A 17,607-nucleotide genomic window follows, 5' to 3' on the forward strand; every position below is an offset into this window, starting at 1 on the left:
GTCAAGCGTCACAATTTATGGGATATCATTACATTTGCTATATACCTGCATAGTAAAAAAAGCTGTGGTCTATGGCTGGTAGTATAGGCCTATATATAGCGAAGGTTTACGATAAAGAAACTTGTAATAATATTTGAAGCCTATTTTGCTTAGCTATAGGGGAGATGCGAGGGAAGGGAGCATGATTTCATTCTCGGATAGTCTCCATTCCGTCTTCGGGCCATCGAAATGTTCCGAATTTTATGTTTTAATCTAATCGTTCATGTTAAATATGATGTTACTCATGTATGACGAATCGTAGGATATATTATGCAGTTGTAAATTGAAATCAATACTTAGAACGTTATTGGTAGGCTACCGTGTTGTAAATTACACGATTATGTATAGCCTATAAATGGAAACTACATGTAAGATGATGTCCCTAATAACGTAATGAGTTTGTGTATATACTTATTTGGCCTGTTATGCGCTCTGGTCGAATATTTGATCATGAGATACCAGACATGATAATTCAAAGGGTAAGTCAATTCTATGATATGATCCTTATGTGCATCATGGGTAGCTCGCTCAAGTGGGATTCAAATATAGTCTGGTAGATCAATTAAGTCGTATGGTCGTAAAGACGTGACATCATCACCGATCGACATTTTTCAGATATTGCGGGAAAATCAGTTCGTGCTTTTCAATGACTGGGTTTAAGACTAATTACTCCATGCTATTTTTTGTTGGAAAGCATAGGCCCTACCGTATCTAGTGTAAGAATGAAATGATATGGTAAACACGAAACCTTTTATTTTTGTTCAACTTTAAGAACAATTATACTATTAATTTTAATATGTTATCATCAAATCCCTATAATAACTGTGCAACAAAGGTATACGTATGAGAATTCATCCAGTTTTAATCATGTTCGAATTAATATAACCATGGACATTAGAATTAAAGGATGACTTTATACAGAAGTTTATTCTTGATTTTCATAGAACAAGAAAATTGTTTAGACCTATGTTTCTACAGGTATTCTACTTGTTAAGATATCTAAATATTTATATATGCTTTATCTCTTTAAGCATACATCAGCTCCCATGTGCCGGCTGAATGTTAATAATTTGTTTTAAATCAATCAAAACATGTGCTTATAACTTTACATAAACAGCAGAATACATTTGAGTGATGTTCAACAACATTTGTCCTTGACAAGAAACTGTTCTACATTATAAACATATCACAAATTGAGGCCAAATGAAGATCTTATATATGTAGTTTCCCATTGAGTTTTGCGTTGTCTCTGAGGCACTGATTTATTTATCTGTGTATAAGAATATACAGTGCAGGCACTTTAACTGATGAACCCCAGCTGTTTAATGGGACATTCTCAAACATTAGGTATCTTATAAGGAATGCAACCTAGACTGATAACATTTATTAAAGGTCTATATCATATCAAAATTAATGTTGTGCCTTGAAAGTGACTCCATGCATTGGAATAAATCAACTGTTATATATATGTCATGCTTTGTGACGATTTTATTCCAATAATAATTCCAATGTCTCCCCAACCCCTCTCCCTCACCCCTTTAATAAATCGAACTTATATGAGCTGTATATTATTCAAATGTGTCCCCTCTATTAATTCGGGACTTTTGTCCTTTCTGGCCAACCAAGGGTCAATGTGCTCGTCGCCCACAGCTTCGTGTAAACAATTTATGAAACAAATTTCTGTTAGAATAAGAATGAAAACGTTTGATGAGAAACTCAACATTGTATGTGAAATATTCGAGAATCTAACGAGCAGTGAGCAAGTGGAAACCATAAAAGCGCTTCTTATAAAGTGCCAGGTAAGAATTAAGTTGTATATTGTGATCTAAGACGGAATCTACCTTTCTTCAAATAATTTTGAGCGTTGGAGCCGGTTCTGCGAAAATTGTATGTCCCTCGCTTATGTAGCGTAGACCCATAGTATATGTACACATGCGGTACGAATTTCATAGCAACCTCGTAAAAGTAGCAATGTTTTTTTGGGGTCAAAATCTCAATGAATCGGACGGAAATACACACAGCCTTGTAACGATAAAACAAAGACATTGCTGACAATGTTTCCTGATATATCAATTAATATCCAAGGAGATAAAGACCAGAATCAGAGGACACACTGTAAAAACTGGTAACTGCAGTTGATCTAGAATGGATCTTTCACAAAATATTCAATGAAGCTTGTAAACCAAGAAACTGCTTGACCTCTTCTGATCAATTTTATTCATTGCACTTTAAAGTTAACCTCAGGTCATCATTTCTCAAAAAACATGGGAAAATAAAATAAAATGAAGTTCATAGAAAGGAACATGTATTGACGGTCAAAACATTCTTCACACTTTTACGTTGACTAATTACGTGTAATTTTGTGTAACCATTTTTCTGCTGTTTCAGCCAACTAAGGTGGATACACAGGACACACAAATTAACATGACACACACGATTTCTATTAAATAAAGTAAAGGTAAAATCTTCCTTTGGCAAGGGTAAACCCTGTAGTAAATTGTGGCCATTAAATTTCTATGCAAATTTGGATAGCAACTTGTAACACAGTTAAGCAACTACAGTAACAATTTCAATACAAATAAATAATTCACTAAAGTTGTGATAAAATTGAGTTGAAAATATTATGAAATTTCATCCAACAATAGCAATTTTTCTGAATGCAACTGAATTGCAATAACTTTCTGGAGATGCGTATTTTCTATGCATAAAATTTTATGTACCTACTTCTTAACAGTATATGGCTGGATCATATAGTGTAGTATGTATGTATGTATATGTATATGTGATCTTCCCGCAAGCAGGAACTCGCGAAAGAAGCCATGGAGGCTTATAGACTCGCAAGCTGACCGAAGCCAATCTCTCGGCACACATCCATTTAACGTCCATGTCGGGAAGTTGTTATTGAACAACACCCTTGCCAGACGACACACCTTGCTGTCGGCGGGGAATCGAACCGGGGATCTCATGACTGGGCGACGCCGGCGTTAACCACTAGGCTATACACTCCGCGTAGTAGCTGTTTCACTCCGTGTAGTAGCTGTTTCAACTCCACAGAGTTCTTGTTATCCCAAAGTATTGTTTGCCTTTTGGTCAGTTTGTCAAAGAAATGGGAAGAAATATCTATATGTATAGTTTCAACAAAACAAAACATAGGATGGTCAGGCTTCCTGTAACTCTGTTCCAAATTTCACAAGAAAAAAACAATTATAATCCCATCCAGAAGCACAGAGAAACCCCGAAAAATTAACTCACATATCTGTGATGTTGTTTCTATGAACTAAAGGTAAAATCCTGGTTTCGGAATATAAAAGTAAAATTTCACAATTTTTGAATTTGATTCTGTATTCACAGCCTCCGCAGCTTAACACTGTACAAGAAGTTTTACAGACCCAGCTGCTGTATGATGCAGATTTTTCTCAGTTTCTCCCTCAAGAGTTGATAACAAAGATATTCAGTTATCTTTCAGCAGGAGAACTAAGTAGAGTAGCTTGTTCTAATAAGCATTGGAGAGATGTAGCAAATTGTGATGTTTTATGGGAAGAACTACTGCTGAGCATGCACTGTTTTCACTATGATAATAGAGAACTTCATAAACCCCACTCCTTTTTCATGTATATAAATTTAATAGTAGAAAAAAAATCCTGCTGCTACTTCAATTGATGGTAACAGTTTAAAAGTTTTCATTGGATTAAGCAATTTGCTTGCCAAGTTTGCAATTTTCTTTATCGCATGTTTATGTGAGAAATAACCTTTATTTAGCGTGTAGCCTTTATTTTGTGTGGAAATGTTTATTGAAATGCATTCTGTTGTTTCTGTGTCATGGATATTGTACTTATGCAATCAAATACAAGAAGAAATTAAAGCAAGGGTTTCACTTATACCTTATTAGTTTACTGATCAATATGTTTCCTTTTGTACAATCTTCATTATACATTCATTTGTATTTTGTCATCTCCTTCAAGAGAAACTATATTTGAGTCAAGTTAAGTCTTTAACTTAATCTGTTTACTTAAAATCTTATTTTTGCAGGCAAAAGTTCTGTAGAGACAAAGGATGGTTGCATTATGGAATCGATCATGATTTATCGATGGAACAGCCGAGCCCAAGGTCCAAAGGTTCGGCAATCAGCTCACCGACATTCAGCGAGGACAATTTGATCCGATTTCCGTCAACTCTCAATCCTACATGTCGATGGAAAGAAGTGTTTATCAGGGCTGCTCACTTAGACAAGAATTGGGCGACAGGATGTTACAAGGTTGCATTGCCTTTGAGAGGTCATAGGGGAAAGGTGACATGCATTGATTCTGACGGTGAGATTTCATATTTTCAAGGATCCATTCAGTTGTAAAAGGTTTTGTGTGCAGAAATGTTATTTCAAGGTTTCTCGATACAAACCCTAGAATAAGTAACAAGAGATGTTATTCAGCCTTTGTTGGAAGCTAAATGCAATATCCATAGCTTATTAAACTACAAAGTTAGCAATTGGAAAGAAATTTATATAGCAACTGCATCTTTAAAAATACTTAGTACCAAGCCATGTAAAGTTATCAATCAGCTCAGTATTGCTGCTTTTTAGTTGTAAAACCTTGATGCAATACTTGCATGTATAAAACTGGGTTCTTCTATGCTAATAGGTTTAAGCCCATCCTGTGTCATACTATCATACAAAATCATTCAATTAATACTTTCCTTCAGGTCAAATAATCGTCAGTGGAAGTACTGATGGAACAGTCAGAGTCTGGGATGTCTTCAGTGGCCAGTGTTTGGATGTCATCAATGGACATTCTGATTCAGTAACCTGCCTACAGATGATGGTAAGACAGAGAGTCAGTACTTTGCATATAACAATTGGGAATGTAGGTGTAAGTTTCATAAATTACTGCCTCTTAATATTGGTTTATTTGCAACCTTGCACACAGAATTAAGAAACAATCAATCTTCTAATCATGAGGTCAATGGTGATAATCCCATTCCAGATATGGAAGATATGAATATGGCTATTGTAGGCAGCTTCAATCTTTAATCTTGTAGAGGGATAAGACAGTGTATGCTTGCTTGCATATACAAGTTAAACAACACCTTTAAATCCACAATATGTATTTGTTGTGACCTCCTTTTTGTCATTATGAACAGTTTGTCTCAAAAAGAAGAAAAAAAAAAGAAAAAAAGAAATCAAATTCATGAAATGTTTTCCCTAAATTCAGCATTTTACAGAATCTTTACAATTAACACTTAAACTGCAGTGTCCATATCTCAATCTAAAGTTAATATGTGAACACAAACTTCTAACTTAAAATATATTCTTAATTACCAGTTATTGTGATGATGTGTTTCAAATCTCCTTGGCTAGAATTATTAATTTCTAAGATAACATTACATTCCAGACCAAGACTTATCTCTTATCTAGGATGCATATGATGTATGGTCTGACTTCAGTCATCTGAATAGGGTGTGGTTGGGGTCATAATATTAAAAACAAAATGTTTTTAAATGTTCTATCTTGATGTTATTCTCTCTGTCATAGGATACAGAAGTCATAACTGGGTGTGCTGATAGCATTATTAGTGTCTTTGAAATATCCTCAGCAACTTGTAAGAAAATACTGAATGGTCATGAGAAGGGTATCATTGATCTGAAGTGTGACGGAAAACATCTGGTTTCTTCTGCTGGAGATTTGTAAGTCTATCAAATCATCAAATTATGGAATCTCACCTTTTCTTTACATCAAGTTCTGCTGTTTAGTGTTTAAACCATTCTTGTGGAAAGAAGATAGTAACTTTGAAGTAAAGAATTTCTTTAAAATATTCTCCCGTTTGATTTGCTTTACTTTTGAAGACAAAATTTTGGTCAAGACAAACTGACATTAAACTGATGCATTAGCAATTTAGGGATCTATGATGTCCACAGTACACAGCAAGTAAGCATGTCTAACTTGATTAACATTGTTTGAAACCATTTTGTGCTGTTTTGATCCAGAGTTGGAAAACACCATGGATTGCTTTTGGAAGAATCAAATTTTTTAGATTGCAAGTTTAAAACGTCAGATACGACTCCTTCTTACCACAGGACCATGCCGCTAATTTGTCTGTTATCATAATTAATATTAAACTTTAGATGGCTCTTCATCATTAATAGGACAGCTTATCAAACTTAATATTAAAAAATGTTGTTCCCTTTACTTGAATAAATTGTTATAAATAAAAAGTAATATTAATGGTCATACTTGTTTGACGTCTTTTCTTCCCAGCATGATTCGCATTTGGTCTTGGCCTAGTGGAAGTTGTCAGCACGTACTCTCTGGTCATGTGGATGAGATTGAGGTTAGAGTGTTGAAATAATTTTTTTTAAATATCTACCTTTCATAAAATAATTTATATCATTCCAAGTTAATTGTGTCATGTATTTTGCAGGACTTGAGAAACTGCAAGATAAAATTTCTTTGGTGAAAGGTAAGGCAGTACAGAGGAATATGGACTGTAGTAAGAAGTGAAGTTGTACTAGTTACATTAAAGCTTTTGCAGAACAAAGAAACAATATTACAGAGCCTATTGTCTGAATCTGATTGTTTGCCTTTTCCATGCAATAAATGGTATTGGTATTGATTATGCTGGTTTTCTGTTCATTTCGAGGTCAAAATAAATTTCATATATCAAGTCTGCCTAATGAGCGAAATTCATCATGAATATTGAATTGAAATGATATCTCGATAAACGTTCCGTCTCTATCAAACATAACCAAAGCTTGACAACAGAAGAATAAGTGCAGTAACCTAATAGAATGCAATAAGGGACTTCATGACAGCTGACGACACAAGCTTATACCACATAGAAACAAATGGTACAAAATACTTAGATAACAAAGCTTAAGATCATTTTCTCAAAAGTTTCCAGCAATGGATTTTCTTGGCCTCATATCAGACTTAATATGTTTTCATTAGAGTATATGGGATTTTCATTTCCATATTCATGAAATTAGGAGTGTCCAACTCAAATTATCATATGTGCAGTTGAACCTTGGAAACAGCTTATTGTAGGCCTATCTTGGAACATCACTTTAATCGTTACTGTAATTCTAGAACTCTTCACAAAGGAAGCAGCAGACATTTCCACCCTGTAAAAGAGAACTGTTATTTGCTATATTATAGCATATATCATTCCCATTTTCCTTGACTCTTTGCAGACATTGTCATTGTATGAAGGCCTTGTTATGTCAACGTCTTGGGATTCATCATGTAAACTGTGGGATATAAACCAAGGAATATGTATTCAGACCCTCAGTGGTCACACTGAAAGTAAGCAGTTTTGAAGGTGTTGTTATGTCAACATCATGGAATTCAGTGTGTTGAGGTTGGGTGTAAGCTAGGACTATGTTAGAATATGATTTCTTTAAACACATTTGTAGGTTTATAGGTCAATCTCCATATATGGAGATCAAGGGAAGAGGATGTAGAATTTGTCCTTTCCTCTGTTGGATATGGAACACGAAAAGGGGAAACTTATTTTGTAAACTAAACTAATTTGATTGTTGTCTAAAGTAAAGTTCTTGCTGCTGTTTTACCATGCTGTTGCTCAAACTCAGGTTGATGTCTTAACTTCCATTGTCTAAACTTACGTTGTTGCCATTGGCCCTGCTCAACAATTGCTCAAAAACGTAATGTAAAAAAAAAGATGTTTCGCACGAAATTCAACAAACATCACCAGCGCAGGAGAATGCATGATACATGGGCTGCTACCACTACTACTACTAGGCCTACTACTGTTACACCTAGAGCCATATTGGTACTCTTACTACTGCTACTACTAGACTCAACAATGGAAAGAATTCTAAACAGTCTAAACTACCCACATATCCTAATTAACGACGTGGGTATAGTAAGCTTCTGCAAAGCAAGTTGAATTTCGTGAGAAAATTTATTTTGTCACATGGTTGAGCAATTGTTGAACAGCGCCAATGGCAACAACGTAAGTTCAGACAACGACAGTTGTCAAGGTGAAGTTTAGACAACTGAGTGAAGTTTAGACAACTCATGGTGAAGTTTAGACAACTGAAGTTTAGACATCAAGGTGAGTTTAAGCAACAGCATGGTAAAACAGCAGCAACAACTTAGGTTTAGTCAACAACAAACCTAATTTAGCCAACGAAATAAGTTTGCCCTATTCGCATTTCATAGTTGGACACTACCATACAATTGACTAGTAAGTTGTGTATATTTGAAGGAATTTGCTCAATGGATTTGTTTTGCCAACTGATTTTGTTCTGCCCCTTCCCTTGTTGTATTTACATTGTATCTGGTGATGAGAAACTTGATTTTGAAAAAAAGGGTTACGATTTTAAGTGAAGTTTCCTTTGGTTATTGACTGAAGTTTCATTAGTTATTTCTGTTTTCTTTACTTTTTGTAGTTTTTACTTCTCATTTTCAGTTGTCTTCTGTTGTCAGTTTGATGATGTGAAAGCTGTGACTGGTGCAGGAGATGGCACACTAAAAATATGGAACCTTACCACTGGTGAATGTACTGTTACACTCATAGGACACCAGGATGATGTTGTGAGTTACTTTATATTTAATCTAATATATGTATATTTCATATTTTAAGAAATGAGTACCAAAATATTGATGTCATGAGATTGAGAGTTAAGCGATATCAAGTAATTAATGTCCATATGGACATTAATTACTTGATATCGCTTAACGACAAACATATGATTGTTGATAGCTTTATCTGTTGTTGGAATAATTTAGTGAGCTATTAATATCTGATGAGAGAGGTAAATCATCAATATTGATGTTGATACGACATGAGAAGCTTCATTTGAATGTATATTGGTAACTGTGTAGGATTACAGGATAGTGCAGTGAGCTAATGGTGACGTTAAACAAGTCATTAGTATCTATATGGATATAAAGAAGATGTTGTGAACTTAAAGATATCATGATCCACTGGTCCAGAATTATCCATATTGATAGTTTTATGGATATAGGAAGAATGCGATGTTTGTAGAGATGTTAAATTCAGTCATTAGCATGTATGTCACTATATATTAGATGCTTCAGTAAGTGCAATAGAGAGTTCTCTGATATCAAGTGACTCATGAGTTGACTCATTGGTGATACCAAGTGACTCATTGGTGATATCAAATGACTCATGGGTGATATCAAGTGACTCATGGTGATATAAAGTGATATATGGGTGATACATAGTGACCTTGGTGATATCAAGTGACCCATGAGTGATATCAAGTGACTGATTGGTGATACCAAGTGACTCATGGGTGATATCAAGTGACCCATGAGTGATATGAAGTGACTAATTTGTGATATCTAGTGATGCATGGGTGATATCTACTGACTCATCGGTGATATCAACTGACTCATGGGTGATATCAAGTGACTCATTGGTGATATCAAATGACTCATGGGTATCAAGTGACTCATGGGTGATATCAAGTGACTCATGGGTGCTATTATAAAGGGACCCATGAGTGATATCAAGTTACTCATTGGTGACATCAAATGACTCATGGGTATCAAGTGACTCATGGGTGATATCAAGTGACTCATGGGTGCTATTGAGTGACCCATGAGTGATATCAAGTTACTCATGGGTGATATGTATAAGTAGCCTTAATGGGATATCAAGGCAAATCAATCGTCAGGAATAAGTAGGGTAGTAATGTTCATGAACAGCTCCCAAGAAATCTGACTAATATTGAACTTTTATTTTTCAGTATTGTTTGCAATATGATAATGATGTAATAGCTTCTGGTTCAGCTGACAGCACAGTAATACTATGGAACCACTCAGGTATGTGTACTAAGAGGGTAACAGTTGAAAATGATTACATGGATTATCACAGATCATGTATTACTACACTGTGGACTAAAACAGGAATGATGTTGTGCTCTTAATATGCTGTATAATTTTCCTCCTAAGAAGGTAGTCCCTTCCATTTAGCAGCTCACTGTATCTACCCTGCTGTGACTCACTGTCTACCCTTAGCTACCCTCCAACTAATAACACACATTCCTTTTGCATCATTTTTGGGGGGTAAATCAATATTCATAATCTACTGTATATAATCTCTACTTTTGTCATGAGCTAGAATAGGTCAGAGAAGGCAGATAATATCTCTGCACTGGATGGTGACCTAACATGTGACCAAAAATTGATATGCTAATTATCTATTGCCACCAAAGTTATTAAGTTTTTTTCCTCCCCTTGTATTCTGTATTATTTCCAACACTTTTGAAATAAAGCTCAACATTTTTGATTTTGTTATTTTCTTTCAACCTCATAGGAGAATGTCTTCGAGTTATGGATGGGCATATCGGTGTCGTCCGTTGTTTGAGGTTAATGAACGGGAGATTGGTGACTGGAGGGGATCGAAAGAAAATAATGGTCTGGGATGGCAAGGTGAGAAGTCATAATGTATCGTATGTTTGTATGTATGTATGTATGTATGTATGTATGTATGTATGTATGTATGTATGTATGTATGTATGTATTTTAGATCCTCCTGCAAGCAGGAACTCACGAAGAAGCCATCATTAGCTTATCAAAGCCGCAAGCTGACCGAAGTCAGTCTCTTAGATTCATATTTAATGTCCATGATTAATTGTCAATTGTCAACAACTCTGTAACTGGACAACATACATTAATCTTGGAGTGACTCGAACTCTGGACCTTATGATTGAAAGGCACCGGCTTTAACCACTAAGCTAACACTGCGTAGTATAAGTCTCCAGGTGGCTATTATGTTGCATGGCATAGAGGCCTGCCGGTGGTAATAATGGGTATACAACATGAATGTGATGATTACAATGTAGTACGGAAGATTGATAGTATGGCTATGATGTGGAAATGTTTCAGTTTGTTGGGTATCATATGACATGGCCCTAGGGGTGCATTGCCTATAACATGGGTCCCAATGTGGTGATTATGGCATGGCATGGTGTGGAGGTGATGGTGTAACTATGTTGTAGTATGTTGTGAATATGGTGGATGCTATGTTGGTAATGCAGTGGTGTTTTTTTTTTATTGTTTATCAGGTGATTGTAGTGGCTATAGACATGATAGCTATGAATATGGTATGTCTGTTGGTTATCATGTTACATATAGTGAATGTTTAAACTGAAACGTGGTATGCTGCATGTGATTGTTTGCGCAGTGCAGTATCTGATGGCTGGGATACCAAATGTTGCAAACTTGGTAGTTTTTAACGTGGCTTGATACGATTACAGTTGCTATGATATTGTTATGGGATAAACATGTGTAGACACATATGGTGGGTGTAATATGGAATGCTGTGTATATCCTGTAGCTTTGAAATATCTCAGAGTACTTTATAATAAACCAAAGACTCAATACTGCAGAGACTGGTGTGTAAATTTATTTGATAGTTGTTTAATGTGGTTTGATGTGATTATGGTTGCTATGATATTGAATGGCGGAATAAACATCTGTAGACATACAGTGGATGTTATATAGAATGCTATGCATATCCTGGAACTTCTCACTTCTCAGTGTACTTTTAATAAACTACAGACTCAATACAGAAACTGGCGTTTAAATTAACTCGACAAAACTTCTCACAACTTGATCTAAAGGAAGGATGGAAATGTTTCTCTGTCCTCTGCTGCCGATACTCTGAGAGATGCAAGCAGTGTTGCAATGAATCATAACTGGAGCCACTAAATTTCAAAAGTGAATGAAAAGTGACTCAAACAATTGATTGACCTTGTTCCCCGTAGAGATAATACAGTGACTCAAGTCAATGACTCAACTGGAGTCAGAAAATCACTGGCAATGACTGGACTTGACCATGACATACTTAATTAACTTACTTAATTGTAGCAACTCTGGATAACAGCACTTTAACCTATTTTTCTGCCTAGTTCTGACCTGATCGACCTACACCTCTTGTCATTAATAGAAATTTTACCGATGCACTGTGGAGCCTTCGGTTCTTATTATCTAAGCTATTTTTACTAATTTGTCTTGAATAAATATTGGCAAAGTTAATCTTTGCTACTGACAAAGTAAACAAGACACTTAAAGCCTTTGATGAGCGGTAGTTATTTCAACTGTTTGGGTTCAGAGGTTGGAAAATATTTTCATCGTAGGTGTTGATGGTAGTTCAATTGTGGCAAAAATAATGGTGTGAATTGTAGTGTTGTAGAGAAAATGTCGGGAGGTTTGGGATGAAAGAAGATAAATAATTTGAATTGACGACAAAAGAGTATGGAAAATGATCACAACTGTCTCTTGATTCATCAACTTGTAAAGAACTCTTAGAAGAGATTTTGATTAAGAGAAAGAGAAAGACTGAAGACAACTAAGATGCTGAAAATGTAATAATCCAAAACTTATCAAACATCAGACTTAAAGTTGAAGACTTAATTCTACTTCTTTTTGATGATTTTTTTTCAATGTAGTGAATTTGTCTGGGTTATTATGTACGCCAATTTAATGGTAATGGTAGTTTCTAAATCTATGGGCTTTAAATGTTATACATTTGTTTCCATGTAATTTAAGTAATAGAATAAACTTATATTTCATGAGACCAGGGACGTAGCCAGGGGGGGAGCAGGGGGAGCAACCGCTCCCCCCCTTTCAGTGTCGAAAAAAATGTTTAAAAACTGTCTTTTTTTTAGCATGGTATTTTGACAGTGCTCTTTTGATCTTGATTACTCGTCAGCTCCGTTAACTCGATTATAATCGTAGTAACATTCACGCCTACTGATTCAACTACTTACTAAGTTTGGCATATGCAATTAGCTAAATTTAGCCTATAGCCTATTACAAGCCTACAGTTGGCCACTGCGTAATAAAATACATATTGCCTACCTAACCTCACTCTATGGAATGTCACGAACCGTATGCACAACAACGTCGACAACGTTCGTTCTCATCCTTTCTATGATTCATCCTAAGTTGTTGCACAAACAGCATGTTATGAAGCTAAGCTAGCAATCGTACGTGATACGCACTTCCTATGAATAATTATTACACTGCTAATACACTGCAATAACGATATTTGTTTTTAGGCCACTGCATATCTGGCTATATTACAAAATATGAAAGTTTATATTGCCCATCAGTTAAGTTCCTCAAATGTATTAAAGTCCAGACATTGGACAATAAACAAGAATCATCCTACTGGAAAAATTGTAAAAGAGCACTATGTTTGTTTTCTGATATATTATGTGAAAGAACATGTGAAAGAATTCAAACAGGAAACAAAATCTGCTGATGATATCATATCATATGATCAGGGGCATAGCCAGTATGTAGCACTGTAGGCCCGGGCCTACACTTTTTTGGGCCAAGTTATCTTTTTTATAAAAACACCCATAATTCAAATCCAAAGGCTTGCTGGACGAGTTTAAGAGTCTAGACAGGAAAAACTATTGAAATGAACGTAGCAAGAATATGGCTTAATTAGGTGACCTATTCTTCTGTCATCTAGGCTGTCATTTCTATTGCGTGCCATTTCATTCAACACTCTACCCGACGAAAAAGACTAGGATCCGATCTTGTCAGTTTTATAACATCTAGTTAAGAACCCGTTAACGCAGATAATATTTCAGTTGAGAAAACAGTTGAGAAATTTGCATCAGATGGCAATCGTCGGATAGCTCTCGCCTTCTCTTATAAGCCAACTTAAACATTTACTAGCTACAGTTGTATCAAAGACAATTACTGGCTATAGTTGTATCAAATACATTTCTGGCCTATCTTTGTATTTACAAGTATCAGAAGTTGAAAAGTAAGACTACTCTGTACATGTACCTTGCTAATTTTAAATACATTATGTAGTATTGAATTACGTACTATTTTAACTCGTTTGTTTTTGGGGTTTAAAAGTTAGCAAGAGGCCACGGAACCAGAATGAACACTCGGGAAGGGCCGTTTCCGGCCACCTGGGGGGTTTGTAAACCCAAAAATTTCTTGTACGCTCCGCGCCAACCGATGGTGGCGCTCCGCTCAGATAGTCGTGCCTATAACTTTGCAAATCCATATCAATTGCAAAAAGGGCTCCCCCCCTTTCAAATTCCTGGCTACGTCGCTGCATGAGACAGTTAGTGAAGGTGACGCATTTATGTGGATGCTTCATCCAAGGAACATCTACTAAGCACACAATTAAAAATGCTGTCACAATACAATCAAAACACTTGCTGTATGTTGTTTTCTTTGTATTGTGCAACTACATACAAGGTCATGGAAAGTAGAGCTTGTTTCCTGGTTTGAAATGATGTTTTCAGTGCTTGATTATTTCAGGAGCAGGAAGACTTTGGTTAAATTTTATTTCTGTTCATATCCCAAACGGACACATATTGATAAAGTTATACTATCCTATCATGGGTGATTTAAAGCGAAGTTTTGTAGTACCGGGTGAGGTGTTGTAAGAAAATAAGACTTTTACAGCCCATCCATTAAAAACGTTAACGAATCATATCTTCTGTAAGGTTCAGAATGTTAAAGATTTGTGCATTAGAAAATGTATAAAAATATAAAAACCACAGTAAACCCAAAACGAAACTATTGTTAATGAATACATGACACCATACCATTACAATTCTGAATTGTGCTCACCTCTGAAACTGTTGTAGACTGTTGTCTTCTACCTCCACAGACTGGGGATCTGTTGAACGTGATCCATCGGAACCCAAATCTTCTCCATCTGATGTGGATCAGTGACACCAAGCTTATCACCGCCTCTCCGGAATCACCAGGTGTCATCACTCTCTTGAGTTACTGGTAGTCCATAACTGGTGTCAGCATTACCAAGCTACTCATTGCCTTTCATTTTGAAAGTACAGACATCTGCTTTAAAGGGTTAAAGAACATACTTGTGTTTTTTCCCCTTCATAATGGTCGTTAGTACTCCAACCTTGAAGGATATTGATAAACAACAGTCCCTAGGGCTTTTCATGGCGTTAACTGAATTATATATCGTGATTGGATTCTGTTTAAAAGTGAAAAGAGAATTCAGTAGTGGAGTACATTTTTTTTAATTTAAGACACAAAACTGTAATATGCTTATTAACGTGTAGAAAGGTTGCATATAAGATTTACATGGGTTACTAAGAAAGATCTGAGGGGAAGTTACCTTGTGTTAGTTTTACATTTCTATTTTGAGATCAAAACGAAGATTGAGCCTCAAGCAGGACAGCGCTTCAAAGGCATTACAACATGCAACCTTCAATGGCTGGTGTATGGAGCAGTCATGGCAAACCTCAGTGATCAATTGGGGAACAACTGAGCTAACCCTTGTGCTTTGAAGTGATAAAAACTGTCATGGCAACGCAGGGTGGCGGCAAGCCAGAATCTCTGAAATGGGTAGTGCATGGCAGCAGTGACAATGTTGATTTGACTTCAAAGATGAAAGAATAACTAACCATTTTGATCGGGCCTCTGAGGAACTTATCTGTGCTCTGGACTTGTGCCACCATGTTCCCTGTTAACAAAGACATAAAAAATAAACATTGAATTAGTGATGGCAATAGGTATTGGTATGGGTGGGGGAGGGGAGGGGTGTCTAGATCCCCACAATGAGCTGTTATTATACCAGATCAATTGTTAATGGAATATATACTGCACCACCCCAAACCTTCCTGTCAGAAAATAGATTTATCACAGAAAGGAGATGCATTATTTTCAGGTCAGGATTATGTATTTGCTGCAAGATAATTTCCCTGACTTAACAAGTTAACTAGTTTTATTCATGTAACTCATATATTAGAGGTATGACAAACCAATCCCACAGGTTTTTCCCCAACAATTTGTTACTTTTTGTGGGGTGAGGGAGAGGGGCAGGGTGTGTGTATGTCCTTACATAGAGTAAGTCACAATCAAGAATACTGGCTTTTTTGCCATGTGTGATGTGGGGCCTGGCAGTTTAAACAAAGCATTTAAGATATTTAAAAAAACGTGAATTCAATTTCCCTAGATTTGTAAGAAATATTGATGAAATGATTCCGTCCATGCACTAATATTACTCAGGCGCGGCGGAACGGAAAAATTATTGGGGGGGCTAATGTGTGGAGACTATCTAAGCGGAGCGCCACCATCGGTTGGCGCGGAGCGTACAAGAAAATTTTCGGTTTTTTCAAACCCCCAGATGGCCGGAAACGGCACTTTCCGAGTGTTTTATGCTGCGAATACCAAGCCCTAAAATATAGGTCTCAAGCCTGCAATTTCTCAGATTGCACCTAAAAGTCTGTAAAAACATTGTAATTTGTATATTCGATGGTTTTTTAAAGAGAGTAGCTATTACTCGTAGTGTACTCGCAAAGATGTTTTTGAGTGTAGTAAGGGCAGTGGCGGAGCTAGAGTATTGGTCAGGGAGGGCAAGAATGGTCTGTAGGGGCGCTTTCGACACTATCTAAGCGGAGCGCCACCATCGGTTGGCACGGAGCGTACAGAAAATTTTTGAGTAAAGATACTCCCTAGATTGCAGGAAATGACCCTTTCCGGGGCCTTGCTAATTTGCAGATAAACGGAGAATAAATAGGTGTCGTCGCCATTTTGTCGGAAAATTACACCAACAGAATATGACAAATGTCAATAGGTATATGAGAGCGCAATAAAATAGTCAAAAATCGCGAATAAGTAAAAAGTGGTGAAAAGCTAAAAAGGGCGCCAGCAGTCCATTTGAGTCCGTCAGGGGGGAGGGGGGCATCCGCCCCCTGACTGTATATATGGACGCTCCGCCACTAAGTAAGGCAATGTTGGAGAACTGTCTGAAATGAGGCAAGTCATTGGCCTAAGACGAAGTCGTGTTACGCTTACCGGTACTCACACTCACTGCTTCCACTTTTCACGGGGCGTGAAGACGCGGTTGGGTGACAATGTGGTCTATAGCCAGGGGACGGGCCGAGGGTCCCCCAGCAATTACTAAAATTATTACACCTATAGAGTATACGTGTGCATCGGACAGATCGACAAGTATGCATTGAAAAATTGGCAGATGCACGTTTCGGAGCCTTGGTAAATATTGGGGGGGCTTATCATGCATTTGCCCCCTCAACTTTTTTATTGGGGGGGCTGAGCCCCCCAAGCCCCCCCGGTTCCGCCGCCACTGATATTACTAAATGCATTGATTGTGTGTGTGCTTTTGTGTGCTGTTTTATTTGAGATTTATACTGTATTTATTTTGTATATAATTACATTACGTAGATAAGTGTATGTACATTCCAAAGGTTTACCTTACAAGTTGTAACAACAATGCTTTTGTCTCATAACTCGAAAGTTTTGTTTGTCCTGTCATTCAATTGTGTCAAATATACAATGTTTTGGGAGTATAGAGCGGCCGAGTTGGATGGGTATGCATGGGCGGGGATGGGGGGGGGGGCAGTTGTTTATTTCCTGTAAAGGACCTTTTTCATTCTTAACTAAATGCACTAGATGTCCATGTAGCTTTGCTCAGAGCTGCTTAAAGATCATAGTAATGCTCTATTAATTATTGTAGTGAATGTGTCGTTCAAAGTCTTTCTTAATTGCCTGTAGAAGCGGTATTGGGCTCGGGTGGGAGGTGGGTGGGAGGGGCCAAGGTAATCGACTGTTCC

General features: G+C 36.8%; 1 protein-coding gene across 1 annotated transcript; it reads left to right on the plus strand.

The window, feature by feature from the left end:
- Positions 1-1,639: 1,639 nt before the first annotated feature.
- On the plus strand, positions 1,640-17,305 carry LOC139970369 (uncharacterized). The gene is made up of 11 exons (XM_071976004.1): positions 1,640-1,838; positions 3,391-3,574; positions 4,068-4,349; positions 4,735-4,853; positions 5,564-5,715; positions 6,287-6,359; positions 7,219-7,330; positions 8,460-8,584; positions 9,766-9,841; positions 10,335-10,450; positions 14,673-17,305. The coding sequence occupies exons 1-11, from the start codon at positions 1,671-1,673 to the stop codon at positions 14,799-14,801; spliced, it is 1,536 nt and encodes a 511-aa protein (XP_071832105.1). The 5' UTR covers positions 1,640-1,670; the 3' UTR covers positions 14,802-17,305.
- Positions 17,306-17,607: the final 302 nt, after the last annotated feature.

Source organism: Apostichopus japonicus, chromosome 8 (genome assembly GCF_037975245.1).
Source record: "Apostichopus japonicus isolate 1M-3 chromosome 8, ASM3797524v1, whole genome shotgun sequence".
In the NCBI taxonomy this organism is placed as follows: domain Eukaryota; kingdom Metazoa; phylum Echinodermata; class Holothuroidea; order Aspidochirotida; family Stichopodidae; genus Apostichopus; species Apostichopus japonicus.

Bases quoted from the DNA above. Each gene is read 5' to 3' on its own strand.
- LOC139970369 (XM_071976004.1), top strand. From the start codon at position 1,671: ATGTGCTCGTCGCCCACAGCTTCGTGTAAACAATTTATGAAACAAATT. The intron at 5,716-6,286 runs GTAAGTCTATCA...TTTTCTTCCCAG, and splicing joins GTTTCTTCTGCTGGAGATTT to CATGATTCGCATTTGGTCTT. The intron at 9,842-10,334 runs GTATGTGTACTA...TCAACCTCATAG, and splicing joins AATACTATGGAACCACTCAG to GAGAATGTCTTCGAGTTATG.